We start from the raw sequence: 23901 nt of genomic DNA, 5'->3' as shown, positions 1-23901 counted from the left end.
TGTAAAGGACGAGATTTTTACGCCAGATCTTTAATCTAACTTGAAAAATCAACAAAACGATGATTTTACTTTCTAGAGATAACAATATTGCTAAACGTCATAATGTCGGTGAATCACATCATCGCGTCATTAACCAAATACATATAATCTTACAGTGCTTGATTCTTTAATTTTCGAAGAATTGTACGATATCTTGGATACCTAATATCTTTCCTTTTCCTAACTAGTTCTCTTACTACACTGCACTAACATATCGTATAAAATGTATTTTTTATGCAGCAGCATCAGAGAAAATGAATATTTCATTTGTGTGCGCGTTCAACGAACTAATTAAGTTGCGAACAAACTAATTACCATCCGTTCACCTCTGATTAATTCTAACATAGACGCGTACCACGTTTTCCAATAGTCTCGCGGGAGTCTGATACTCTCTAACGTAATTTCTGGCATTAATTAATAATTATCAAACCGCGAACCTAAAACTTTCAGAACCATTCGAGATTAGGCTAATTAATCATTCGAGTAATCCTTATTTGGACTATACCTTCCTACTATATCATTCTTATTAAGATAATTAATCATTAATTTTGAAGCTTCGAGACATAAAAGCAATTAGTTCGTTGTTGTTCCTCTTAATGTGTTAAAAACTTGCAGAAAAGAAAAGCTCATGGAAAATTATAATACGATTGTTTGCATAATTTGTAACTCGTAACGTAGAATTCATTATGTAGTTCCTATTGTTTCCGGCGAAAGAGATTAATAAAGTCACAGAGAAAATATTAATAATAGCAATAAATTTCAGAAAATACGACGCTTTAATAAAATTTAGTAAACCAATGAAATTTCAGTAAACTGGGTTTTAGTAAAATAAATCTTCAAATTTACAAGTACAGAAAAGAAAGAAAGCCTTTTCTATTAAAAACGCAATCGTTAAATAGGCTTCACCAGGGTCAAACAATTCATAACGCGTTGCGAACGATGACTCACATGCGCGCGCGCGATAGCTAATGAAATTCCACTTCCTCGCGCGACAAAGAAAACGCATGTCTCGCTTGTTGTTGCGTCGAGTCGTGCCTTGTGCGCTAATTCTATCAACTATCCGGTCAACCAGCGGATCCTTCAGGTCGAGAAACGCTTAACAAACAATATTCTTACTCATCGTACGAAAACATAAAAAAAGAACTGACTATCGTTCATTATAGTCACATGAAAAATTCACATGAGGGAATAGAGAAGCAGGAAAATCACGATTCACGTACTACAATGTGTTTTACGAACCGGTTGAGAAGAGAGTAACTCGGTCTTCTATTCTTCCTGATGAAAGAATGCTAGATTGAATTGAATATGGACGTTAGGTCGAAGCTTAGAAGCAACTGTGAATTAAAAACGAAGGCTGGTTATTATAAAGCTTGATATGTAGAGTGGTTTGTCGAATTTATAATACAAATTGGCTTGATTTGTTCATTATTGATTTGACTATTATTGTACATGTGTAACATAGCTAAATGGTCTATTAGAAATTGTAGTAAGAACTCTGTGTTATGAAAATTGGATGTAACATTTTATTAGTACTGAAATATGTATTAGAAGATTAATAGTTAGCCATTTTGTGAAGCTGCTATTAATAGCTGAAATTAAGTATATGCGATAAGATATAATCGATACGAACCTGTAATCATATCTCATCAAGTGCGACAAATAAATTGTACAAGTTATTAAATATTCGTATAAAATTTCCCATTTATAATTAAAATATAATGAGTAATTATCAATTTAATTGATGTAATAAAGAGGACTGTAAAATTATTATTCATAATTCGATTTGCCGCTGTAATTTACTGCTACTAAATCATTTACTAATTTATTCATTATTTATTGCTGTTATATACAGTTTAAAAAAATATATATAAACTATATCGATTAAATTCGTATTTATTAATAAATGTTACAAAATAACGAAAAAGAATGATAAAAAAATTAAGTTGAATGTTATTACATAATTATACTTTATATTAAATAAAGCATATAGGCGACATCTGTAACAACTCTACATCTGTGACATGGTGTATAACCGTTAATGTATTTATAAACGCGTAACGCGCGTGGCAGCACACATGTGGGACACCGTAAAAATACTCGAAATCTTAGCAGGAGAGATCGCTTATAACGAGGACGAGGGGGGTGAGAAAAAGAAGACGTATAGATATATTCTATACTCACCGAAGACATTTCCTAAGAGTCTGAGCCGCGCCACCCTAGTGGCTGTATTGACGGTTAATGGTCTCCGTGGTCGTTGACAAGATAATGCCAGAGCCATTGAGAATAGTTACCAAGCACGCGTTTATTGAAATTCAAGAGAAGCCCACGTATTTCGAAGAGCAAGTCCACGACAAAAATATGTTCCTTTTAGAATTTCCTCGATTGCCTCCTTGGATCGAACTTGGGAAATGGGAAAGTAGACCTCTCTAAGTGTCCCGAACTGTAGCATTTGTTAATTTGGTATTTTCTATAATATGAATTCGATAATCAAACGCTAGGCGCGATAATGAAACAGTTTACGACACGCTTAACCTGGAAAAGTATAATTTTGAAACACTAGAGCGTTTGAATATTCATATAACTTTCTACTATTCGTATACGATGATCCGATAACATACTTTTTCGATTAATAAGAAGAAAACCTCGCGAAATGTTATCAAGTACTCGTAGTAATTATTTCGAAACATGAATTTGGTTCGTTTACACCCGATACTCTAAGCAAAATATCGATCAACGATTCTTCGATATTAAGCTTTCTCAATATCGCGTTACAATTTCGAAATACCAAAGTATTTGAATATTTACCATCTATTCGTACACGATGATCCGTCAACATAGTTTCTCGAATAATAAGAAAGTAAAATTCTGCGAAATATTGTCCAAATATTCACACTAATTGGTAATTGTTCCACAAAATGAATTTGACCCGCTTGCACGCAACACTATATGTAAAATATCGATCGACTATTGTTCGATAGCGAGGTTTTCAATATCGCGCCACAGCTCGAGATCTCGAAAAGAAACTCTAAAGTAGGAGATGGCGCTGTGAGAAAAACAGAAGGAAGGAAGGAAGACTACCACGCGACCGACCCATGTTTGTCACCTGAGTTTTCTCGCGGTTGAATAAGGAGAAACGGCAAAAGACGGGGGAGGCCGGAGGAAAGGAGCGCGAATTCACGCAGAGAAGCCAGGAAAAGGCGGACAGCTTGAACCAAGCCACTACAACGACTGGCTTTCGTTGCAGAAGCAAACTCCCCATCTGCTCTGTTCGTTGCTGCCCCAACTCCCTGCTGTCATTACATGGTTGTGTGTGTGCGAGCACGCCCTTGTTCGTGTGAATATGTGCGGTTACCAATACACCTTGGCAATTCGTGCGTGGCGGCAGGCGGACGTTCTAACCTCTCGAAGCGGAAAGGTTGCGGTGAAATGAGACGCTATATATCTGCAGGATCTCACCTTGCGGATATCTCGTTGATAAGTAGTTACCTTATCTACCATTGCCCAACCGAAGTTCGAAGAACCGCTACACAACGATAGCCATGAAAACTTTAGCACAAGTGAGACAGCGATCAAATTCGCGCGGTCGGTAATTGATGTATGTTTATCGCCGCATAGAAATTATCGATAAAGAAGAACATTATGAAAACAATGAGAACCCATGAACTGAACTTGTATCATCGGGTCAGAAGTGCTTCACGACGGTTTAGGATAAAATAATTGAATTGTGGAGAATTTTATTTCAATTTGTACTTTGCACCTTACGCGATAAAGACGTTTGCGTAAAATATACAACACAAATCAAAGTCAAATATGTTAAATTGTCAGCAGTTAAATATGATTTAAATATGTGGACTAAACTTTAATTGTAGAATTGCATGAATATTATTGATAAATTTAATATAATTCTTTTCTTGTGTTTATTTAGAATATTTTTTAAATTTTTCCATAAGAAAATATATGTTTCATTTGATAATTTTTCACATTGTAGGAAAATATAACCTCAATAGGATAGGAGAGAGTTGCATAAGACATGCTCACTGATTTAGAAGAATAAAGTGGTGGCATGATTTTCCTAACCTCGACGGAGATTCAGACGTAGTTAAGAGAAGAACAGAAAGTCGAAATTTCGAATCTTTCTTGACCTAGATCTAGACTTTTCAATAACGATCTCAATTGCAGGCAGTTGTACACGTATGTATATATATTACAAGCGTCGTGTGCAAACGTACAAGGAGGAGCGTGTATGTCGCAGCTGCAGCTGCCTGCAGGAGCGGAACACTGGGCTTTAGGGATGGCAACGGTTGTGCACCACCTGGCCTTAGGAAGCCAGCACCGGGCCTCGGCATTGGCGTAGACTCTACTTGAGACGAATGACCGGAAAAAAGGGGAATAGAAGAGTACAATAGAGCAACAACTTTCAAAATTCCGGCACCCTCCTAAATAGTCTGACAACCTTGCAAAAATCGATCGATGGCTTTTAGAAATATACTTATGCTTAGGAGATGCAATTTATTGCTATCTATAATTGCATAATGTTAAATAAAAATTAATAGAACAGATTATTAGTTAGTTAGAAATAATATTCAATTAGAAAAATATCTATATAATTTGAAAAGTAGGCAATATAAATTTCCTATAGACTATGATTTAAATATTAATTTAATATTAAGAAAGTGTTCAGGTGTCAAGATTTCATTTTGCATAAAGATGTTAATTGTATTAAATTAATTAAACTGAATAAATCTGTTAATTTGTAATTTCTTTAAAAATAAGTGGATGAAATTTTAGAATTCGTTTTTCTAAAGATAAAAGTAATAGTGAATAAAAATAGATCAGTTTGAAATACTACAGGCAGGTCTATTTATAATACACTGACATTTTGTAATGGAAAATTAACTTAAAAATTGTTGGAGTTCTTTATATCATATCAAGATGCATAAAAATAATCTGTAACAGACACATTTGTTAGTGAAACGAGCTTTGATTTTCTTTCTCTAGTTAACATATTTTCGGCTGTAGTTTTAAGTTCAAAATCACATCTGTACATTATTTGTCACAAGTAGAAGCTGGCGTCTCGGAACTACCAGTCGATCTATTTCAGTGCTGTACAGGAGTCATAAATTACAATCTATATATCTAGCAGACAAATGTTGGGAAATGTGTAATTTAAAAAACAATAAACAAAACTTTTACTAGAGATGCGTGTGGTTTTAGTCTAACGAGTATAATTATTATTTCACAGAAAAATAATTTCATAAAAAAAATACATACTAAAACTAGTAAACTTACATGAAATATATCATTGGACATATTTTTGGTTATTACGTGAATTATGTATGGAACGATTTCCTTTACAAGTTGATTTTTTATGCATCGATGGAAACGAAAAGCTTTATTGATAAATGGGCTACGATTCATTACGTTGGATGCACGACAAATGACGCAACACACAAATTTTCCCGCTTTACGAGCCAATAACTTTCACGGGGCATTACCATACTTGATCGCATTAATAGTCCCAAGCATAATAAGTCTCGATCGGATTAAGTGTAGCGGGAACCCCAGCAGACGCTTACGACTGCTTAATGGAAACGTTATTTCCGTGACTCTGGTCAGACACCCTCGTGGTATCCTCAAGGTAGAAATATCGCAATCGATCTTCAAATTCATGTACATTATATTCTTTACAATACGTTGTGATATTCTTCATAGTAACTCTTCATACAATAATTCTCTATAACGTAAAGCGAAGTTGTAAGATAATACAATTACAAAAGAATTCAAATTTGAAATTAAAAAAATAAGAAAAGGGTCTGAGAATTTTTAAACACTATCACATTGAATATTTTCACGAAGAAGGAGCGGTAGGCACATGATAAATTATTTAATGGATGCATAAACATCCACAATCTTGTCAACCATAAATCCCCTAAATCCCATAAAAATTCATTTTTATCTAAAGGAAAACAGGAGTCTTTGCTGGTTGGCTCCCCTTCAAGGATCACACAAAGAATAGTAAATTCTCCCTCGTTCAGCGAGCTATATTTTCCAGAATCATGGTGGGTTCGGCTTAATTCCCGTGAAAGAAACAGGGAAAAGAGCCGAGCGAATTAACGCGTTAAGCCTTCGTCGCGAGGCGACGCGCGATTTCTATAGAATTTCCACAACGGCGAGCTAGCAGGCGGGGTTCGAGGGGCAGTGTGTTGCGCAATCCTACGCCGCCCCCGCCGCCCATCCGGCCATGGGGTTTGCGCGTTGATATCGCAATAGAAGCTGTATCGATCCCGGGCCGACAGGAGACCGGCTGTTGTCAGGGGGTTGATAACGATATGCAAGCTCTATAGACACAGCACGGCTAAAAGCTCCGCGGAGCTTTCAGCCTCTGTCGCGAGGGCAGCCTCCGCACACGCGGCTTCAGCCATTTTTCGCCAAGCGATTCACTGCGATTCAGCATGGATTTAAACTCTTTCTTCGAGTATGCAAATGAAAATCGAGGAAATGTTTGAGTTTTGCTCTAGGAAAGGAAGTTGGTTTTCGGTAGCCTGTTTCCTATACTTCAGATTATTAACTATTTTTCCTATTAAGTAACTAGTTTTGTTATAGGCGACGAAGTACATTGTTTTCATATTCTTTTGAAGATAGATATCGTCGCTACTATCCTTTAAGGAAGTGAAACGTTTGGGTTTTGGTCTGGAGGAAATAGATCTTTGGTAGCGTAGTTTTCTATATCTTTTTGGAAGGTATATAAACTTGGAAGGTATATACATATTTCTTAGATATTACAGATATTTGGACATTTTGTAGATTTCATTCGCTGGTTACCGAAATGTTGCGCTGTGTCATTGTATCGTTTTCCTGAACGAGAGATTGAATTTTTAGTAGGATCATATCTACTACAGTGTACATAATCTTGTAACAATAATCTTGTATTTTCAAATATTATCTTATGCAGTTGTTACTGAATTGTATTTATGATTATATTATTTTTATCGAATGAAAAAGGGGATTTCTGCTTTAATGGATGGCTTTGCAAATCTGTTAAAAGCTCCATAATTTTGTATATATTACAGTTCTTAGATATTATTTTATTCAGTTGTTACTGGATTATTGTATTTTGTTACCGTATTATTTTTGCTGGTAGATTGGTTTCCTGTTAAAAGTTTTGATACTATTATTCTATACATGTTCGGAATCTGCAAGAATGAACAATCAATATCTTCTTTATGCTTCGATATATCACGAAATATCAAGAAAAGCTGTTTGCTGAATCGACAACTCGTGATTGCAAGATAGCGTAAAAACCATTTATTGAAGATGAATGAAGGGAACGTTTGATAAAAATAAAAATCGAGGGGAAGCGATAAGTTTCCTTGGATCTTTCATCGGTGATCGACGATGATGAATTCGTGCACACGCGATGGAGGTATCATTTTTCCGATCGAAGGGCAATCGTCCTTTGAGAATTCTCGAAAGACGAACGAATCTTTTCCTCTATGTTCGAGTCACTTTGAGTTTTTGAACGAACTGCGACCAAAAAGGATATTACTTTGGAAAAAATGTGAAACGCGGAAGAGCGTTCCTGGCGGATCGATAAGCGGAGGTTCGATAGCTTTTAGAGTGTTCTGTCGATTTATTTCGAGCACTTTCCCATTAACGTTTGTCGGCGGATTGACGAACGATAGAGGCCGGAAAATCGGGCAGAGATTGGAATGAAATGCTCCACACAAGAGAACGACCGAAATAAAATTCTCTTTTAATTGCTTCCTTGTTTATCCTTTACCAGAGATTAAATTCCTTTTACGAATTATTGAAGAATTCTTGATTGATTCTTTGAACTTGGATAATTCAATAAAATAAGCAAACCATTAGCCATCTGCCTTCTTTAAAATTGTAAATAACGATTCAGATGTTACAAAAAAAAAAAAAAAAAATGTTTAATGATTATACCTACACTTATTACAAACGGTTGAAATTTGATCGAAACCCAATGGAGGATGATGAAACACGTCTAATTTCCATACCTGCGAACAGATGGTCGATTTTGCGCGTGCTTCGGGAAAGGAAAAGGCACCTTGTTGTCATCGGGATTTGCATGTGAATTCCCATGAACACGACGTACGGATATTTTTTGTTCGTTCAGCTTCTGGCGTAGAAAGGAAGGAAGGAAGGAAGGAAGGAAGGAAGGAAGGAAGCAAGAAAGGAAGGGATCGTGTGAGGGGAAGCCATTCGAGAAACCAGCAACTTCCCCTCAGGATATTATGGCAGATGGGCCGTGAAGCTTATCCCCCTTAAGATCCTAATGAATCCGCGTGTATAATCCGACCATATTGTGTAAAGATGATTAACGTGGAGAGTAAGAAGAAATTTTTGAAAAATTCCCAGGTGTCGTGAGGTATTTCTTGCTCTTGCGATTACTTTTTAAATTAAGAAATTTTTTTCGAAGAATTCACGAGGGTTCTAAAGATTTTTACGTGGAATTTTAATCATGTAAATTATTATATTAATCAATGATTTCAATCTTTTACTTGTTTATTACGTAAAACTATGTCTAGAGGTTCGAAGTGAACAACGAAATTAGATTAATAGCAAATTCATTTCGTGTGTTTAATGTTCCAAAAGTGGCCATCGAACACAACGGATGCACTCGAAGTATGTGTTATTCAATTTGCAGATTGAATTTTGCTGAAATTAACGCAATGGGAAAATTAAACAAATATTTTGAAAGTCAAACTATAGATATAAATTAAGAAAAGTATATATTATATTATAAATTAACAAACCACATAATTTACAAGCTATTTAAGAATTAAATAACCGTATAAAAGATTAAATTTAGAAATGATAAACTGAACTGTAAATTAAATAAACAATATGAAATAAACAATATAAAAAATCATATAAAATGATATCTACTACATAAAATATGAGCTACGTAATAAATTAACAAACCATATAATCTATAAACTACATAAAAAACCAACAAATTAAATAAACTATAAACTATAGAGAGTACTCAAACTCAAATACTGGAAAATAAGATATTCAGATATTAACGAAATAATATTAGCCCAAACGAATAAAATACCAGACTTCCATCAGAGACAAAAAGATCACAAGCAAATAACCAAAAAATAAACCTTCTTCCACTCCACAATCCTCCGTTACTTCTGCCTCCAATTCATTTCAAGTACCAACATCAATCTTTGAATATTATCGGTTCATTTGCATCACAAAAACCATTCTGAAATCCCAAGACGCTAACAAGTCGCCCGCCATCAAAGAAAAAGGGGTCGCGAATTACACGAGATCGTCTTGAACAAGGGTTAGGCCTAATCTCCATAGAGCTCGTTGATTAACCAGGATAATTCAATCACGACAAGCCGAACGACGAAATGTTCCTCGAAGACCGTCGAGTGGCTATTTGATGTTATCACGAATCGTCCATCGATGCTGAGATCGTTCGAGTTTCCAGACTCCAGAAGAAAAGCTCGGGTAAGGTATAATTAGAGGATAAAAAGGAGCTGGAGGAAACGGTGTGCATGAGCGGATTAAGACGCCGCGTCGGTTTGAACGTCTTTTACTCATCCAACGTTTATTGCTCTCGTTGCTGTGTTCACCGGGAACTTTCTCGGTTTACGCGGGGGTCAATGGTTCACCGTGGTTCTCAGTTTCTATGGAGATGTTTACTGTGCAAACATTGTGCGTCCACTTTTCCTGAAATTACGGTTTTCATATGCAACAAATAGTTCTTTTTCTTATGCTGTATAAATATCATATTCGCATCCATTTCATAAGTCTGTTGGAAATAATATTTTTGGTCGCCCTTTTGTTTATTTCGAAATATTTTCGTAAGATCCACTTTTATCATTTCAGGTTCCTGAAAAGGACCAGCGCGCGATTTTCAATCCATTTTATAGCGGCATTGATAAAAGTAAATACGATAAATACAATGCAAAAAGTATTTCGATTATAACGTATCATTGAGTTTTTAAAATTGTGCTTTTTTCGGAGACGCTAAAGGTGGACATATAATATTTGTGCAGTAAATCACCTGATGCATGCTTTGAAAAATATTCCAAATTTTTGTCGTTGTCTGAACATTGTCTGAACTCATGGTCTGTCAGAATAAATGTGTGTGTACATTTAATACTATAATTAACAGAGCAGTTACAATCAGAATAGTTTCCGGATCTTTTTAAGGGTTTAAATGATTTTGCGGAATAATACACAAAGGTGGATTTTCAGGGATTTGGATAATTTTTTAAACAATTTGTGGACGGAGGCTTGTTTCCCTTTTACGCTGTGTATTTTCTCATATATCGTTCATGTCAGTCTCCTTGGTACAAATTTCGTGCTTTACATGTCGATGTTTCATTTCGGTCCAGGAATATCTGATCGAGGATTCTGTGTTTATTTAAAGTGTACATGAAATAATATTCAAATGACTGGAGAAATAATTGAATTTCGTCGAACGACATTAAGACGTTCGAAAATATTATCGCATTTTGACAGCTTCCATACGTTTACTTCCTTCCAAATGAAATAGATAGAAATCGTTAAAACGATGTTATTAATGCGTCAACTTGGATCTACCATTTTAGTCCGCCGATGGTCTTGCGAAGTCTGAACAAATTTAAATAACTTTCGGATTTATAGCAACGAAAAACCGAAAGGGAACCAGCTGCCAGCAGGATGTCGATAAAACGTAACCTTCACCACTATCAAAATACACGTGCATTGCGATATTTTGGAATTCCAGTGGTCTGTTCGAGTTTCATTCGATTGTTGCTAAGAATAGTCAATGAATTCGTTCTCGTATTCCTTTATTTTCAGAAGATTAGAAAATCTATTTCTCGCCGAATACGATAAAAGCGAAACGTTATAAGAAGATATGAAAGAAAAAGAATAAATTTATAAAGAGTAGAAGTTACAACCCCTTTACCCTTCGAAAAAATTCCACCGCGTTATTGTATCCCTTACAATTCCTCTAAATAAAATCTCGTAGTATTTCCAAACAAAGCCAACGTCACCAGGACTATTACACCGTCTTATTAAACCTTACGCACGAACAAACCTTACAAATATATAATTTGAACACTGATGGAACTACGATACAAACAAAAAACACTCGATCTAACCCGTTATGTCCAACAACTTCCTACGTACCCATAACTTCTCATAATTCTCCTCCTAACCTTCTTCTTCAAGTACCGCTACACCACCTTAAAATCAAACCGAAACCTCGACCCAACCTCTCTCCATCCTCTAAGCAACCATCTTGAAAAAGCTGGCGAGCAAGAGGTCTGCTCAATTCTCGCGATGTAATTAACAATTAGCGAGGATCCTCGGCTCCGGGACCGGGGCTAATTGTGGCAATTACAGCTGGTTCCCGGCGAACTTCCTGCGATCAGCAACGATAACGTCGACAATGTTGACCCCGGGTACAACGTTGTGGGCGGGTTGAAGACGCGTTCGCAGTCGCCGATCGCACGTTCGCCGACACTTGAACTCCTGACACGCGACAATTAAATCATCCACTCGTTGCTAGTCCGTCTCGTCTCGCTTTCAGGGCGCCACGCGGCCGCGTAGGCCGCGACCAATCGTCTCCGTTGTCCGCGTTCGCCGGGTTTTCGCCAAGCGGACGAGGGAAACCGACAAGAATTCGACCGACTTCCGGCGATTATCGCTGAATCAGTCTGCAGTGGCCTCGGACAGACGGACGGACACGTGGCTCGCGAACTTTTAATTGGAACCTGGCTGCCAGCAAGAACTTTCAAGAGTTTGAAGCGTAGGGGGTGAGAATTTCGACGAACGAGACGGTTTCAGCGAGTTTTTAAGGGAAGAAGGCGCGTACTTAACGAAGCATCCGGGTGAACAGAGAAGCGGAGGAAGGTAAATTTACGGTTGAAGCATGGTTGATCTTCATGTTGGGTTGCTTTGGCGGACTTTTTTTGTTCTCAGTTAACTTGAGTGATTTCGGGAAATTTCTCCGCTCCTGAAGCGAAATTGCGCGTTACTCTTTCTTCCAGCTTTCATCCTCTCTCGTCTACGTTGCTCTGCGATTTGTGTATATCGATTTATTTCATTATTCCGTGTATAGGAAGGGTGGCGTATAGGGTAGAAAGAAATTTGTCTACTTCAGAAGCGAAATTAGGGGGAGTTGTTCCTTTCTCGGGCATTCGCCTTTTCTCGTTTATGTTGCTTTATAATTTGTCTATATTGGTGTGTTTTATTAACCTGTACGTTCGTAGTGTTTCGTAATAAGCTTGTTATAGATTTTTGACTGATTTTCTTGCTTTAGCGAATTTTTCTTTCCCTGCGTTTAACGAGGGTAGAAAAGGTTCTTCTCTCGTATATGTCGCTTGCTGTACGAAAAATTAGTAGGTCGTTCAGTGAAGTAGAATTCTAACGGGCTACGTTCATTTAAAAAATTGAGGTTGGTCCCAATATATTCTGGTCTGAAAAGTAGAATTTCCTAATCTTTCATCTCGTTAGTAGACCGTTTGTTCTAATGCCTCGTTTTAGACGCACGCATGCAGAAAATCTGAAGGTTTCTCCGCGATAATATCGCTTTTCCTGTATAATATGGAAAATCGTACGATGATCTCTAGCTACTTCGACTCGCAGTATGCGCACCTTGATTTTTTAATCTGATAAAATGAATAATTCATCATAACCACGTACCATACGTAGATACAATAAATCTACTTGTGCTTCTGCGCTCGCGGTATCTTCAAAACATCTACAAAACTGGTATTCTCAACTGCATAATTACTCCTTTTCTCTGATATCATAATTACGAATTCAAGTTGAAACTTCTTAGAAATTTCAAGTTGTACTTCGTATTAGATAAGCGAGATTTAATACGAAAGAAGTAATTTAAGTCGTCTTAAAATTCAGAATAAACGAAATAGCATTAACAGAGGAGAAAGATAAAAAAATAGGAAGTAACCCCTAAACCCAATATATCAATATATCTGAAATAACACATTTAGAGATACAAGCGTCTGCGTATTTTATAATATTACTTTAATCCTCTGACATCTATCCATCTACAATAATTTCAACATTTCAAAGTATAAAAGCTTGTCTAAAACATTTCTTAAATTCGAAGATGTACGAATCTAAACAATAATTTTTTAATCCAAAGTAATTTCTAAATTCAAAAATATACCAGAAGCCTATGCAAGGTATATTTTCAATTTAAAACTTTACGAAGCTATATCTTTCGTATCACCCAATTTAATAGAATTACTGCGGCTGAGATAACAATGCACTACACTTGTTTCCAAGCAACTGCTATACACGTCGAACAAACAAAAAGAGAGTGCTAGAGAAGCTGATCGAGAACACTGAGCGCGACTGTTCAAAAAACCGCCATCGTTCAATTCCCGTTTGGCAGCGCGGACGATTTCGATTTGCGGTTTCGCAACATTTGTTCCATTAAAGTCTAGAGTCGGTGCGGTGTTCCCTGGAGTAATATGCGTCTCGAGCGAAGGGCTGGAAAGGGACATCCCTTAAAAAAGTCAGCCTCGAGCCGAGGGCTGAAAGGACCATTGTCCCCGCTGTAACTAACTTTGCTCAGAAAAATGACTCATCCCTGCCGGACGATAAGACGAGAACGAGATCAAACAGATGGGATTGAAAGATAAATTTAACGTTTGAGCGTGAAAAAATGGTGGAGGAATAAAATTAGATTTTGATCCTCTACAAACGTTTAATAATAGGTCAGATTTATGGAAGAATCTTTGGTGAGACTCTAGGAGTGTAGGTTAAGACGTTTCATTGAATTCGTTTAATTTTATTCCACGAGATAGAAGAATCGAAGGGTAAAAAGGGAATTAGATTCTTTTACCGATGAACTGAAGCTTTGTTATTGGCGAACGGAATAAAGTATCGAAGTTAGTCTTCCCTGTCTCGGTGAAGTTGCTTTCCGATGTTCTTAATTCTTTCCTTCCATCTCTCAATTTAACAAACACATATTCACAATGACACAAGTCGGCATGCTTTCGTAACTCTATTAATCTTCTGAAGATTTGCATCTCTGTTAATCTTCAGAAAGATTAGCAAAGAGAAAAATTACTGAAACTGGTAAAGAGAACAGACAAGCAAAATCGATACGATTTTAACGGTATTAAAGTACGATAACATGATTGAAAATCGATAACGAAAGATAGACAGTATTTATAAAACAAGCAAATAAATTACCAAGACTCTTTCCCTATAATGCTTTCTGTATTCAAATGAAATTATCGCCACGATCCGTTGCAAGGTTGCGGAAAGAATTATTTTCCTTCGACGACAGTGACCGTTCGCTAACACAGATTTATCGAGGAACAAGTGCAACGATATTGAAGAATTGATAGGAAGAAACCCAGAAGCTGCAAGGCGAACGCTCTCGAGTTGAAAAATGGCTTCAGCGCCTCGATGTCTCAACGTTTGTTCCATTAAAAGAACGACGAACGCTCCCGGGTGCAGTAGAGCATCCACGGAGAAAAAGGAAGCCTTAAAGAGGCAACCTCGATAAATCTCGACGAGGGGTTCTTCGTAGCAGAACCGAGAGATTCAAGATGACGACGCGAGCAAAGTGCATTGTCGGTGAAAAAGCTCGCGATCGAATGGACCACGTCCTCTTTGTCCTCCTGTCGACGACAGATTCTATTTCTTTCAGGCTATTCCTAGCAAAGTTCACGCAATTGTTACGCTATTATTTACAACGTAACGCCGTTTGTTTGAAACTGTTTGGTGTCTTCGACGAAGATTTCATTAACTGTGATTTTCCATCCAAATAATAGGAATTCATATTCGTAGAAAGAATTGGCGAGAGATGTGTTAACTGGACGTTAACTAAAATGGAATTCCAATAAATTTCATTGTAGTGAAAAATCTTCAATTTGGGATTATTTTCTTTTAACGTTATCGATATTAATGTATCTTTCTAATGGAATATTTTTGTGATTATCTAGAAAACGAAGGAAATATTAGCAATCCTTAATGATCCTTTCTAATCAAATTTCTAGTGATCCTTTCATAACGACAAATTAAATCTTCTATTAGAAAAAATGAAGCTATCGTTCGCTATTTAGAAAAATAGGAAATTTATTAGTATAAAATTAATATCAAACGTGAATTTATTTTTCCAAAGAATTTCAACTTCTACGCTAGAATTTAAGAATGTAAAATCTCTAACACTTTGCGAATTCTATTTTCCAGAAACCAAATAACAATAATTTTCTTAAATGGTTCGAATATTTCTAATAAAATACTTTTATAACAGGATAATCATTGTAGAAAATTCGTTATTGAGATCGTTGCAGTGGACAGCTGGAGAGAATAAAAATATATTCCTGCGAGAGTCGATAGCCGAGAATCCACCCTTTAGTTGAAGAGTTCATCGAGAAAACGGGGGCTACTAATCGTTACCAAATGAACTGCTCGAAAGCTCTCCTGGCTCGTTCCTCGTTTCTTCTGGAAGTACTTCTATCGACGACAGATGTTCGAACGGAGCTACACTCCGCTCTTTAAGTCAACGGTCGAGCTATTTCGACGATGAAAATTTATTTTCGCGAAAGAAGAACGCGTCCAGGCGAAAGCAAGATTAAATGGGTGGCCTTTTGCCACTTCTTTTTTTCCTTTTCGACAATCCGAGAAACTTCTTTCTGTAGCAGATGTGCTGTCGTCGATATTTTATGCAGTGAAACTAGTGAAGTATGTTGTTGATTCGAGAGAGAGAGAGAGAGAGAGAGAAATCAAGATAGAAGAAATAGGAAAATGTTATAAGGACGAGTTTGTAGTGTAGGAATTATCGAAATTGAAGATGAGGAGGAACAGTGGTTTGAATTACATTTTTTTTGCTGACAGTCCACTCTCCACATTCCATTTCTTTTATTCCACGCTCCGCTTTGGAACGACCCTTCTGCTAAATCATTCACAATTGTTTTTATTAAATCGATTATTATAATACTACATATATTATTATGCGACAATTGTAGTCCAATTATAGGGCATATAACGTGGAAAAATGTCAGCTCTTCGTTTCACAAATCGAAAAAACTAAGAGAAGCTTTAAAGCAATCTATGACGCGCCGCTGATATGATAAATTTTCTTAAGTAAAATCCAACCAAACGACGACGAAGCGCGAGCTATCCCTAAAACAAAAAACCCTATTTCTCCGTCTTCTAAATCGAAAGAATCGAAAGAATCTTCGAAATAACTTGCAGCGATCCACGATTTTTCGTACTTGGCTAGTCAATCAAGAATCCGATAAATAATCCAGATGTGATAAAAATTCGTTTACACGACAAACCGTCCCAAACGATTTCACCTTCTGACTCCACGAACTCGAAAAATTTGCCTGAATCTTGAAGTAATCTGCAGCGAATCATTCATAATTTTCCATGCCTTGTAATCCAATAAAGATAATAATGCAACGGTGATAAAAGTTGAGTTACGCAACTCTGCAGTTCCGAAAAACCTCTTGCACGTTGAATTCATCAACTCGAAGAAACATTTTCAAACCAACTCGAATCCAGTCCAAATGATCAGCGAACCCAAACATAGATCAAGATCGCGATGAAGGTGTACATCAAAAAGAAGTGAAACTACGAAGCATACGAAGCGCGTTTCAGGGTGGATGCGTCTCGTCTGGGTGAACTGACGAATTTCCACAGGAGAGTCGAGCACGTGCGTACGTTAGGCTCGTACGCATCCATTAAGTGGCCGCGACTTCCGGTACGCGCACCTCGTCGAACCTGCACGTGCTGTCTGGGGTGTTCACGCACCTTGCTTCCGCGAGCTCCAAACGCGTACAAGTACTCTGCGGCTATCCTTGCTTGGATATCGTGTAATTCCTCTCATACTATTTCTCGCTTCGAGTCAGTTATTATATCTTCTTCTTCAATTTTACGATCCTACGTATATAGTTGTGGTCTAGAGTATAGGAAAAGTGAAGTTTGTAAGAAGAACTGCAGCAAGAAAGTGGAGGATGGAAGGATCGCAAGATCGCATATATTTTCAGCTGTTAACTGAATCGTTCGGAAGTCACGCTGATTAACTCTATAAATAGATGTATTCAGGGACGATTACAGACGTGATATTTTTTTAATATTCATTTTATTTTTAATATTCACTGACCGTGGAAGATACAATTACTTACGCAACTCTCTTGTGGGGAATTTTATGGACACAAATCGTCTGATTTTACTCAGTGCTAACTGTATTATATTATAATATATTATTATACTTAGATATTACATTTAAATTTTATAGATACATATAGATGTATTATATTCTTTTAATTTTATTACGTAGTATAATATAATTTATATTTATATTATATTATAATTTTTAAGATTTGCAATAAAACGGCTAGTAAAATGAAGAACTTCGTAAGAAATGGAGTTCATCTCTTCGGATCAATTTGACTGTTGACGAGCTAAATAGAGAAATTTTTTGAATGTACATGTTTAAATAAATTAATCTCTTAAATACAGAAGAAGAGTGTGAAATGTACGCAGATCTATCGTAGCAACACAAGCTCGATTAACAAAGGATTCCTAGCGCTTGATATTAAGAATAACTGAATAAGGTTCAGCACTGAAAATATTTCTCTAAATGCAAGATAAAAGGGAACAGGAAGAACGAAAAAGCTAGCAGATTGCTCGTGGAAATCTCTTTCACGATAGCGTTCAGGTACACTACATCGATGACGCGAGCTTCCGGTCTATGATACAGTCTCATTTCCGTCCTCCGTATCTACTTTGCAGGAAGTTCGAAAAACTGCCAAATACCTGATCGATAAAAGACATAGGACACAGAAATCTTCGAAACTGGATCATAACCAACTTTCCAAACCACTTCAACCTGAAAACTTGACATCACAGACGTGGAGGCTTCAAAACTTCAAGTTCAAAAACTTATTAGGTATACAGGAACTTGACTAGTTTCTAACTGGGTAGGAGGCAAATGCAATTTTCTTGAAAAATATTTCATTTCTCGAGTTTCGTCTTATCTTCAGCCACAGAAGATTTCCCCTGATCGCACTTATATAATGAATTTTAATCCACTGTATATATATCTATGAGATTCAACATGCTGTTATCGAAGAACGAAACCATTTTAGTTAACCAATATCGAAGGCCTCTCTCTAATTTTCTTTAGTATCCAAGTAACATTAATTATTGTTCAGACTTACTATTTGTATTACGATTACGCGAAGTTCAATTTTATCAAACGCAAAACAGTATGCATGAACTATTCAAAGCTCTATGAATTATTCCCAACATCTCTCTTAAAATATCCTGATATCCTGATATCTCTCCTAAACCAAATCTCCAACAAACAGTCCAATCATTGGGCCCAATTTCCACGCACTCTCGCGCATCCATACGCATTCTCGTGTAAACCATCAGAGTCCACTAAACAGGCCAAAAGACAATACAAAGATAACACGCGAAAACAAGATTCTATTTGCCAAAGGCCTAAGTCTAACCAGAATAGATAGCAGCCGAGTAGCGCCGTAAGGACAACGCGCCTACGTGCGTAAAATCTACTCGCTCATCCTTATCTAAATCCGCGATGGAACGCTTGGCAACGCTTTAACGGACATGAATGAACTATTCTTGGAAGGATGAGGAGTCGAGGAGGATCCTTTAAAATGGGCGATCCTTTAAAATAGAAACGGTTCCAACCGATTAAACGGTCCTGCCAGCTGACAGGGCACGCGGAACCATTGGTAAACCGGTTTGCGAAACGCTTGTGGGAACAAAGACGGGTTCCATTTGCGATGCTGTGACGTCACAGGTTGAGCGGAAAGTGGGTGGATGGGTGTGAACGCACACAAACTAACCTGACCAGTCAGTGAGGACGGTCAGTGATCGGGCCGCTCGAGGAAGCTGGCTCCTCTTTGCCACGTGAGCGAAGATCTTCCACGACCAGACGACTATGGAGAGTGATCAACTTGTGAATAATCGTGGAAGTGAGCTTCTTTCAGAATTTCACCTTTTCATACGTTTGTTGGTTGGCATTTAAATTTCAGAGAAATGCTTTCCAAAGATTATATCGTAGGTTTCCTGGTTGAACGAGTCGATTCCCTGTTTGTTCGAGACTTTTGAAGCTTCCATCGTGGATCTTGGGTTCAGTTAATTGCGAGGAATAATTATTAAAATTTAGTAATTGACCGATTATAGGGAAAAACAGGTTGAAGTCTTTTTTCCAGTTAAACAAAAGTTAGTTAACAAATATGTTAAGATATAGACGAAGATGGACCGTCTATGCGATCAAGGATCGAACAGTGAAAACCTCAAAGGTGTCGATTGAGTAAACAGAAAATCGATTCCTGTTATCTAGCTCCTGAAATCTACGTTATAACGATGTCTCCTACAAACGAGAACCAGCTTCATATTATAGGCATGTATTAGGACACCTAGTGATATTTAGTACAAATTGCTCTTTACTACTTTCACATTCTACGTGTATTATTTGCGAACCTGATATGCATCATACAGTGGTTACGAAAAGTATTATCGCACACCCTTATTTTCCAGTGCAGTGGTTTTTTTTCCTCAGGTTTTACGTTTCATTTTCATAGCGTTAAAGTTTTAATCGGGTTAAGTAATCACACGAAAGTACTATATTATATGTCATAAGAAATTTAATATACTTGAACTTAATGAGTATATAAGTACTATAATAAATACAACGATGTGCCAATACTTTTTGTATTAACCGTATATGCCTCGCAATTAGAGTGCAGATTTTCATATACTCATGAGGAATATAATAATATAATAATACACACAATGTGCAAAGGTATGCAAAATATGCAAAGTTTGCAGCCAGTTATGGAATTTAGTAGATGAAACATAGGGTTCCGTTCCTTTATTTGTCTTTATAAAAATATGAATTTTCACTAATAACACGAAATACTAAATATTCTCAAGTCTTGGAATAAATGTAACAAATAAACAGGTGTCCCAATACTTACATACCAATCCACATTAGTCAATACAAATTCCTTTGAGAAACCGTTTTGCAAGACTATCCACGTAATCCACGCAAAACACGTCAAAGACTGCGACAAGAGTAACAGATCGATGGCAGGTTATTGTTCGATTGGATCGATTCTCTGGGCACTCGACTTACGCAACGATCGTTCGTTGTCCGAAGGAATTTCGTCACGAATCCATTCGACAGCTCACCGGTTCGACCTTAAACGGCACATGAGTCACGGTGGTTGTCGACGGCCTTTTTCTCCGTCTAGGAAGCGGCCGAGGACTGTTCGAGACACGTGTCGTTATCCTGGTGTGCGCCGCCATACCCGCGACTCTCTTTCCACCTGCGTTTCGCCGCGGAGCTGAGATCGCCAACTGAGAATCTCTGCCGCGGGAGGGCCGAGTGATTCACCGAGGCAAAAAGAACCAGAAAAACCGCGAACGAGTCAGGCAACGGAGGAACGGACGCGGAATAACCCGATGCGTATCCCGGGAACTCGAGGGAGAGAGAGAGAGAAAGAGAGAGAGAGAGAGGTTCTGATCAGAAACCTATGCTCCGAGTGTGAACTGTGCACCTCGGAAATCCCTGTTTTTGGGGAGATTCATACGTGAACTTTCTACTTTGGAAATGATCATTTTTTTGGAAATTTTATTTTTATTGTGAAATATAATCATTTTTGGGAAATTTCATTATTATTAATCTGTGATTCGTGAAAGAAGTTTGTATTTTGTAAGCTCCGTGTTCTCTGTGATTCACGTATGTATGAAGTTTGGATCTTGGAAGTTTCCTCTTTTATCATTTGTGATTCATGTACGAACTTTGTATCTTGGAAATTTTCCTTTTGTAATTTGTGACCTGTACGCGGACTTTGAAAACCTCCTTGTACTGTGTGTTGACCAAGTACTACAGCTTGGAAATGTTTTTGTGATTTGTACGATTTTGTGAACCTTGAACTCTGAAAACATTCTGTGTGTTAAGTTCGTACCATGGAAATGTTTCTGTTTTCCAAATTTCCAGCTTTCTGTAATCTGAAAGTGACTCTTAAACTTTACATACTTCATGATCTATGTACAATCTGTACACTTTGAAATTTTCCATTTTTGTAATCTTCATCGATTGCGATTGATGAGATACATTTTGTGTTCCTACGTATTAAAATGAGGGAATTCTTGGCTCTCCATATTTTCACGTTTAAAAAATAATCGAATATAACTTTCCGCCTTTCCTAACTTGATCTCAAAGTGAGAATTGATATTTATGAATAATAATTAGTTTTATTTGGAAGTAATGCTTGGACAAGGCATTAGGGGATCAAGATTGCGGTTTAAGAAGAGGCTGTCATCGTTTCGTGGCACGTCTAAAAGGTTCACAGAGAACGATCTTGCTGGTCATTGTCTGAGAAGAGTGGTGGTTGAAGTTTGTTACGTTCGCGGGAATGGCCTTCGTGATGTTGCTTTTTTGGAACGTCAGGTATAATAACGAACTAAGGAAGGAAAAACTGTGATGATTTACAAAAAGCTACGATTTAGATGTCTTGTAGGATACTACGTGAGATAAAGTTTTATAGATAGTGAAGGAGAATCATGCTTGAATAGAACGAAGCTTGGAAAGTAGACAGTATTGGCTGTAATTGTCTTTTTTCTTGTTTTAAAACTATTTTGTTTAAAATAACTGACGACTCCGAGAAAATTTTAACAGAGACATAAACTACAATAACGATATAACAATAATAAATTATATACATTATAACAGTAACAAATTTTAAAGTCATAAAGAAGTCAAAACATAAACTGTAACAAACTCTTAAAATTACATAATTCACAATAAACATAATATGCACGTATCACGAAAAATAGTTAATAACAAGGTACGTAACAAACCAAATAACAAAAATCAAAGATTAACTCACAATCGCGCAACTTTCGCTTGAAAGCACAATTTTTCACAAAACAATCGCATCCCTATGCTGCGTATCAGTCTAACTTGAACAAATCTGATTCGCTTTCCGTTTTCTCAAATCTGCTTCATTTTTCTTCATTTTTTCCCAGCGAACAAAAATTTCCCTTCTTCCTTCGCCGGTCGATTTGGCATTTCTCTTTGAATCTACACGATTCCTCTATTCAGAATCGAAGCTGGCAGATCGAAAGTAAGCTCGTTCCACGAGTTTATTGTCCGAATAATGACCGTGCCTTGCGATTCAAGATCCGAGAGAGGAAGCCTCGCCATTTCGATGCAACGTGAGCTCAGGTAAAAAGCCAGCGCCGAAAGTTTTAAAGGCTCGTCAGCTGTTCGAATGGCTGTACGCTCGTTTCTCTGCGAGAAGCTTCTTCTCCTTTTCTATCGAGCAACAGCAGGGGCTAGAAGAAACGAGGAAGGGTGGCGGGAGATATAAACGCACGAGGGTTGACCGAGCACAGCTGCTACCCTAGAAGAATGATCGAGCCGTATGCGAATTCTGTCAGACGATCGCGCTTCTTGCTTTTCGAACGAAGACGCCGCCTGTGCAGCCATTAAAGTCACCGAGCCAGACGTAGGGTTCTGCCTCGTTGAATTATTTTTTGGAATTTTCGCTGGCTAAATTCTTCTTCCATTTTCAGATTTATTGGCGCACGATGAAAGGCAGACTTTTTGTAAATGGAAATGTCTGGATGGATGTGGACTTTTTTCTACGAATTCTGTTGAGATATATATTTTTCTTTTTCTTTTTTTCTTTTTTTGGTGAAATTTATGGTTCTAGTTGATATGAAAGAAATATCTTTTTCAGATTAAGTTTTAAGGAGCATCTAATTGTTAATTTTGAGGAGACATATTTGTTTTAGTTGCTTTTATATGATACAAGGTTCTTTTGATAGTCAAAGTTTCAAGCAAATTATAAATCTCCTTTGTAATATTAAAGAGTTTCTAATATTAGATAATTCAATTATGTCATACGTATTTTCAATATAATTGAAATTCGCTATTGTTTCTTCGTATCGTTCCTTTGGCTGGATATTTACTGCAGTTGTTTTAAATCTCGTATAAAGATATACTTTTTAAATCGAAGTTGCAACGAGATTCGGGCTTTTCTTTCTACGAATCGTCGAGCAAATGTTTCTCTTTTTTTTTTAATTATAACCTAAGGGCAAGTTTCTTAAACTAGATAACTGAAAATTGGAATTAATTTAACACCAGGATAGTAACTAAGTTAAATATATAGCACCAAGTTGTCGCTATACGCGAAGTACATGAACTATAAAAATTCAGAACCTGATGCCAACTTCTACAGCTTCAGGCAGCGTAAATAAAAGAGCAAGTTTCGTTCTTCGAAGTGAAGGTGTAGAATCTTCCCAAGAGAAGTGGAAGCAAAAAACCTGAGTTTGTTCGGTGATGAAGCAGAAAACAAAACAGATTTTTTATACGAACAAGAGAAAGAGAGACAGAGAGAAAGGGAGGAAAATAAAAACACGAGGGAGAGCAATGTTTTATGGGCTGCACGTGTATTGTCTGTCCGATAGAAAATGTTTAAAGGAATACGGTTCAAAGACCTCCCACAAAGTGTCGCGCAAAAAGGTGCGCACGTAGCGTTGGTCTCTTGAATCTCTTCCATTAAAGAAAATTCGACACGTAAAAGCGGAAGGCTAAGCACGGGAAAGAGCGAAAAAGATGAAAAATAGAACAGTTGGGTCTTTCAGCCCCGGTCGTAAACCCGAAGATCATTAAATTTGAAGATTTCTCGCGCCGAGTTTTCTCTCTTTCAACGCCCCTCAAAACTAAGCTCGTTTCAATGATGTAAACTCCATGACGTAAACTTCCTTTATTATATTTTCAAAAAAAAAAAAAAAAAAAAAAAAAAGAAAATTTGTATTTTTTTTTTTTTCTTTTATTTTTGC

At 37.1% G+C, this 23901-nt stretch overlaps 1 protein-coding gene and 1 pseudogene across 5 annotated transcripts in view; one reads left to right on the top strand and one right to left on the bottom strand.

Moving 5' to 3' along the window:
* The window catches only part of LOC100745126 (protein neuralized), a 123863-nt gene that overhangs the window by 27823 nt on the left and 72139 nt on the right, over positions 1–23901 (bottom strand). The window contains exon 1 of one of the 5 annotated variants that reach the window (XM_012382353.3): positions 2221–2779. The exons of the other annotated variants lie outside the window; for them this stretch is intronic. Within the exon in view, the coding sequence (XP_012237776.1) occupies positions 2221–2317 (97 nt within the window). The 5' untranslated portion in view covers positions 2318–2779. Of the gene's footprint in view, positions 1–2220; positions 2780–23901 lie in introns of those variants that run through there. 5 annotated transcript variants of the gene reach the window in all.
* On the top strand, positions 3077–5215 carry LOC105680401 (annotated as a pseudogene).

Source organism: Bombus impatiens, unplaced genomic scaffold, assembly GCF_000188095.3.
Source record: "Bombus impatiens unplaced genomic scaffold, BIMP_2.2 scf_0151, whole genome shotgun sequence".
NCBI lineage: Eukaryota > Metazoa > Arthropoda > Insecta > Hymenoptera > Apidae > Bombus > Bombus impatiens.
The sequence above is the reverse complement of the archived record's forward strand: the minus strand, read 5'-3'. Positions and strand labels throughout refer to the sequence as shown.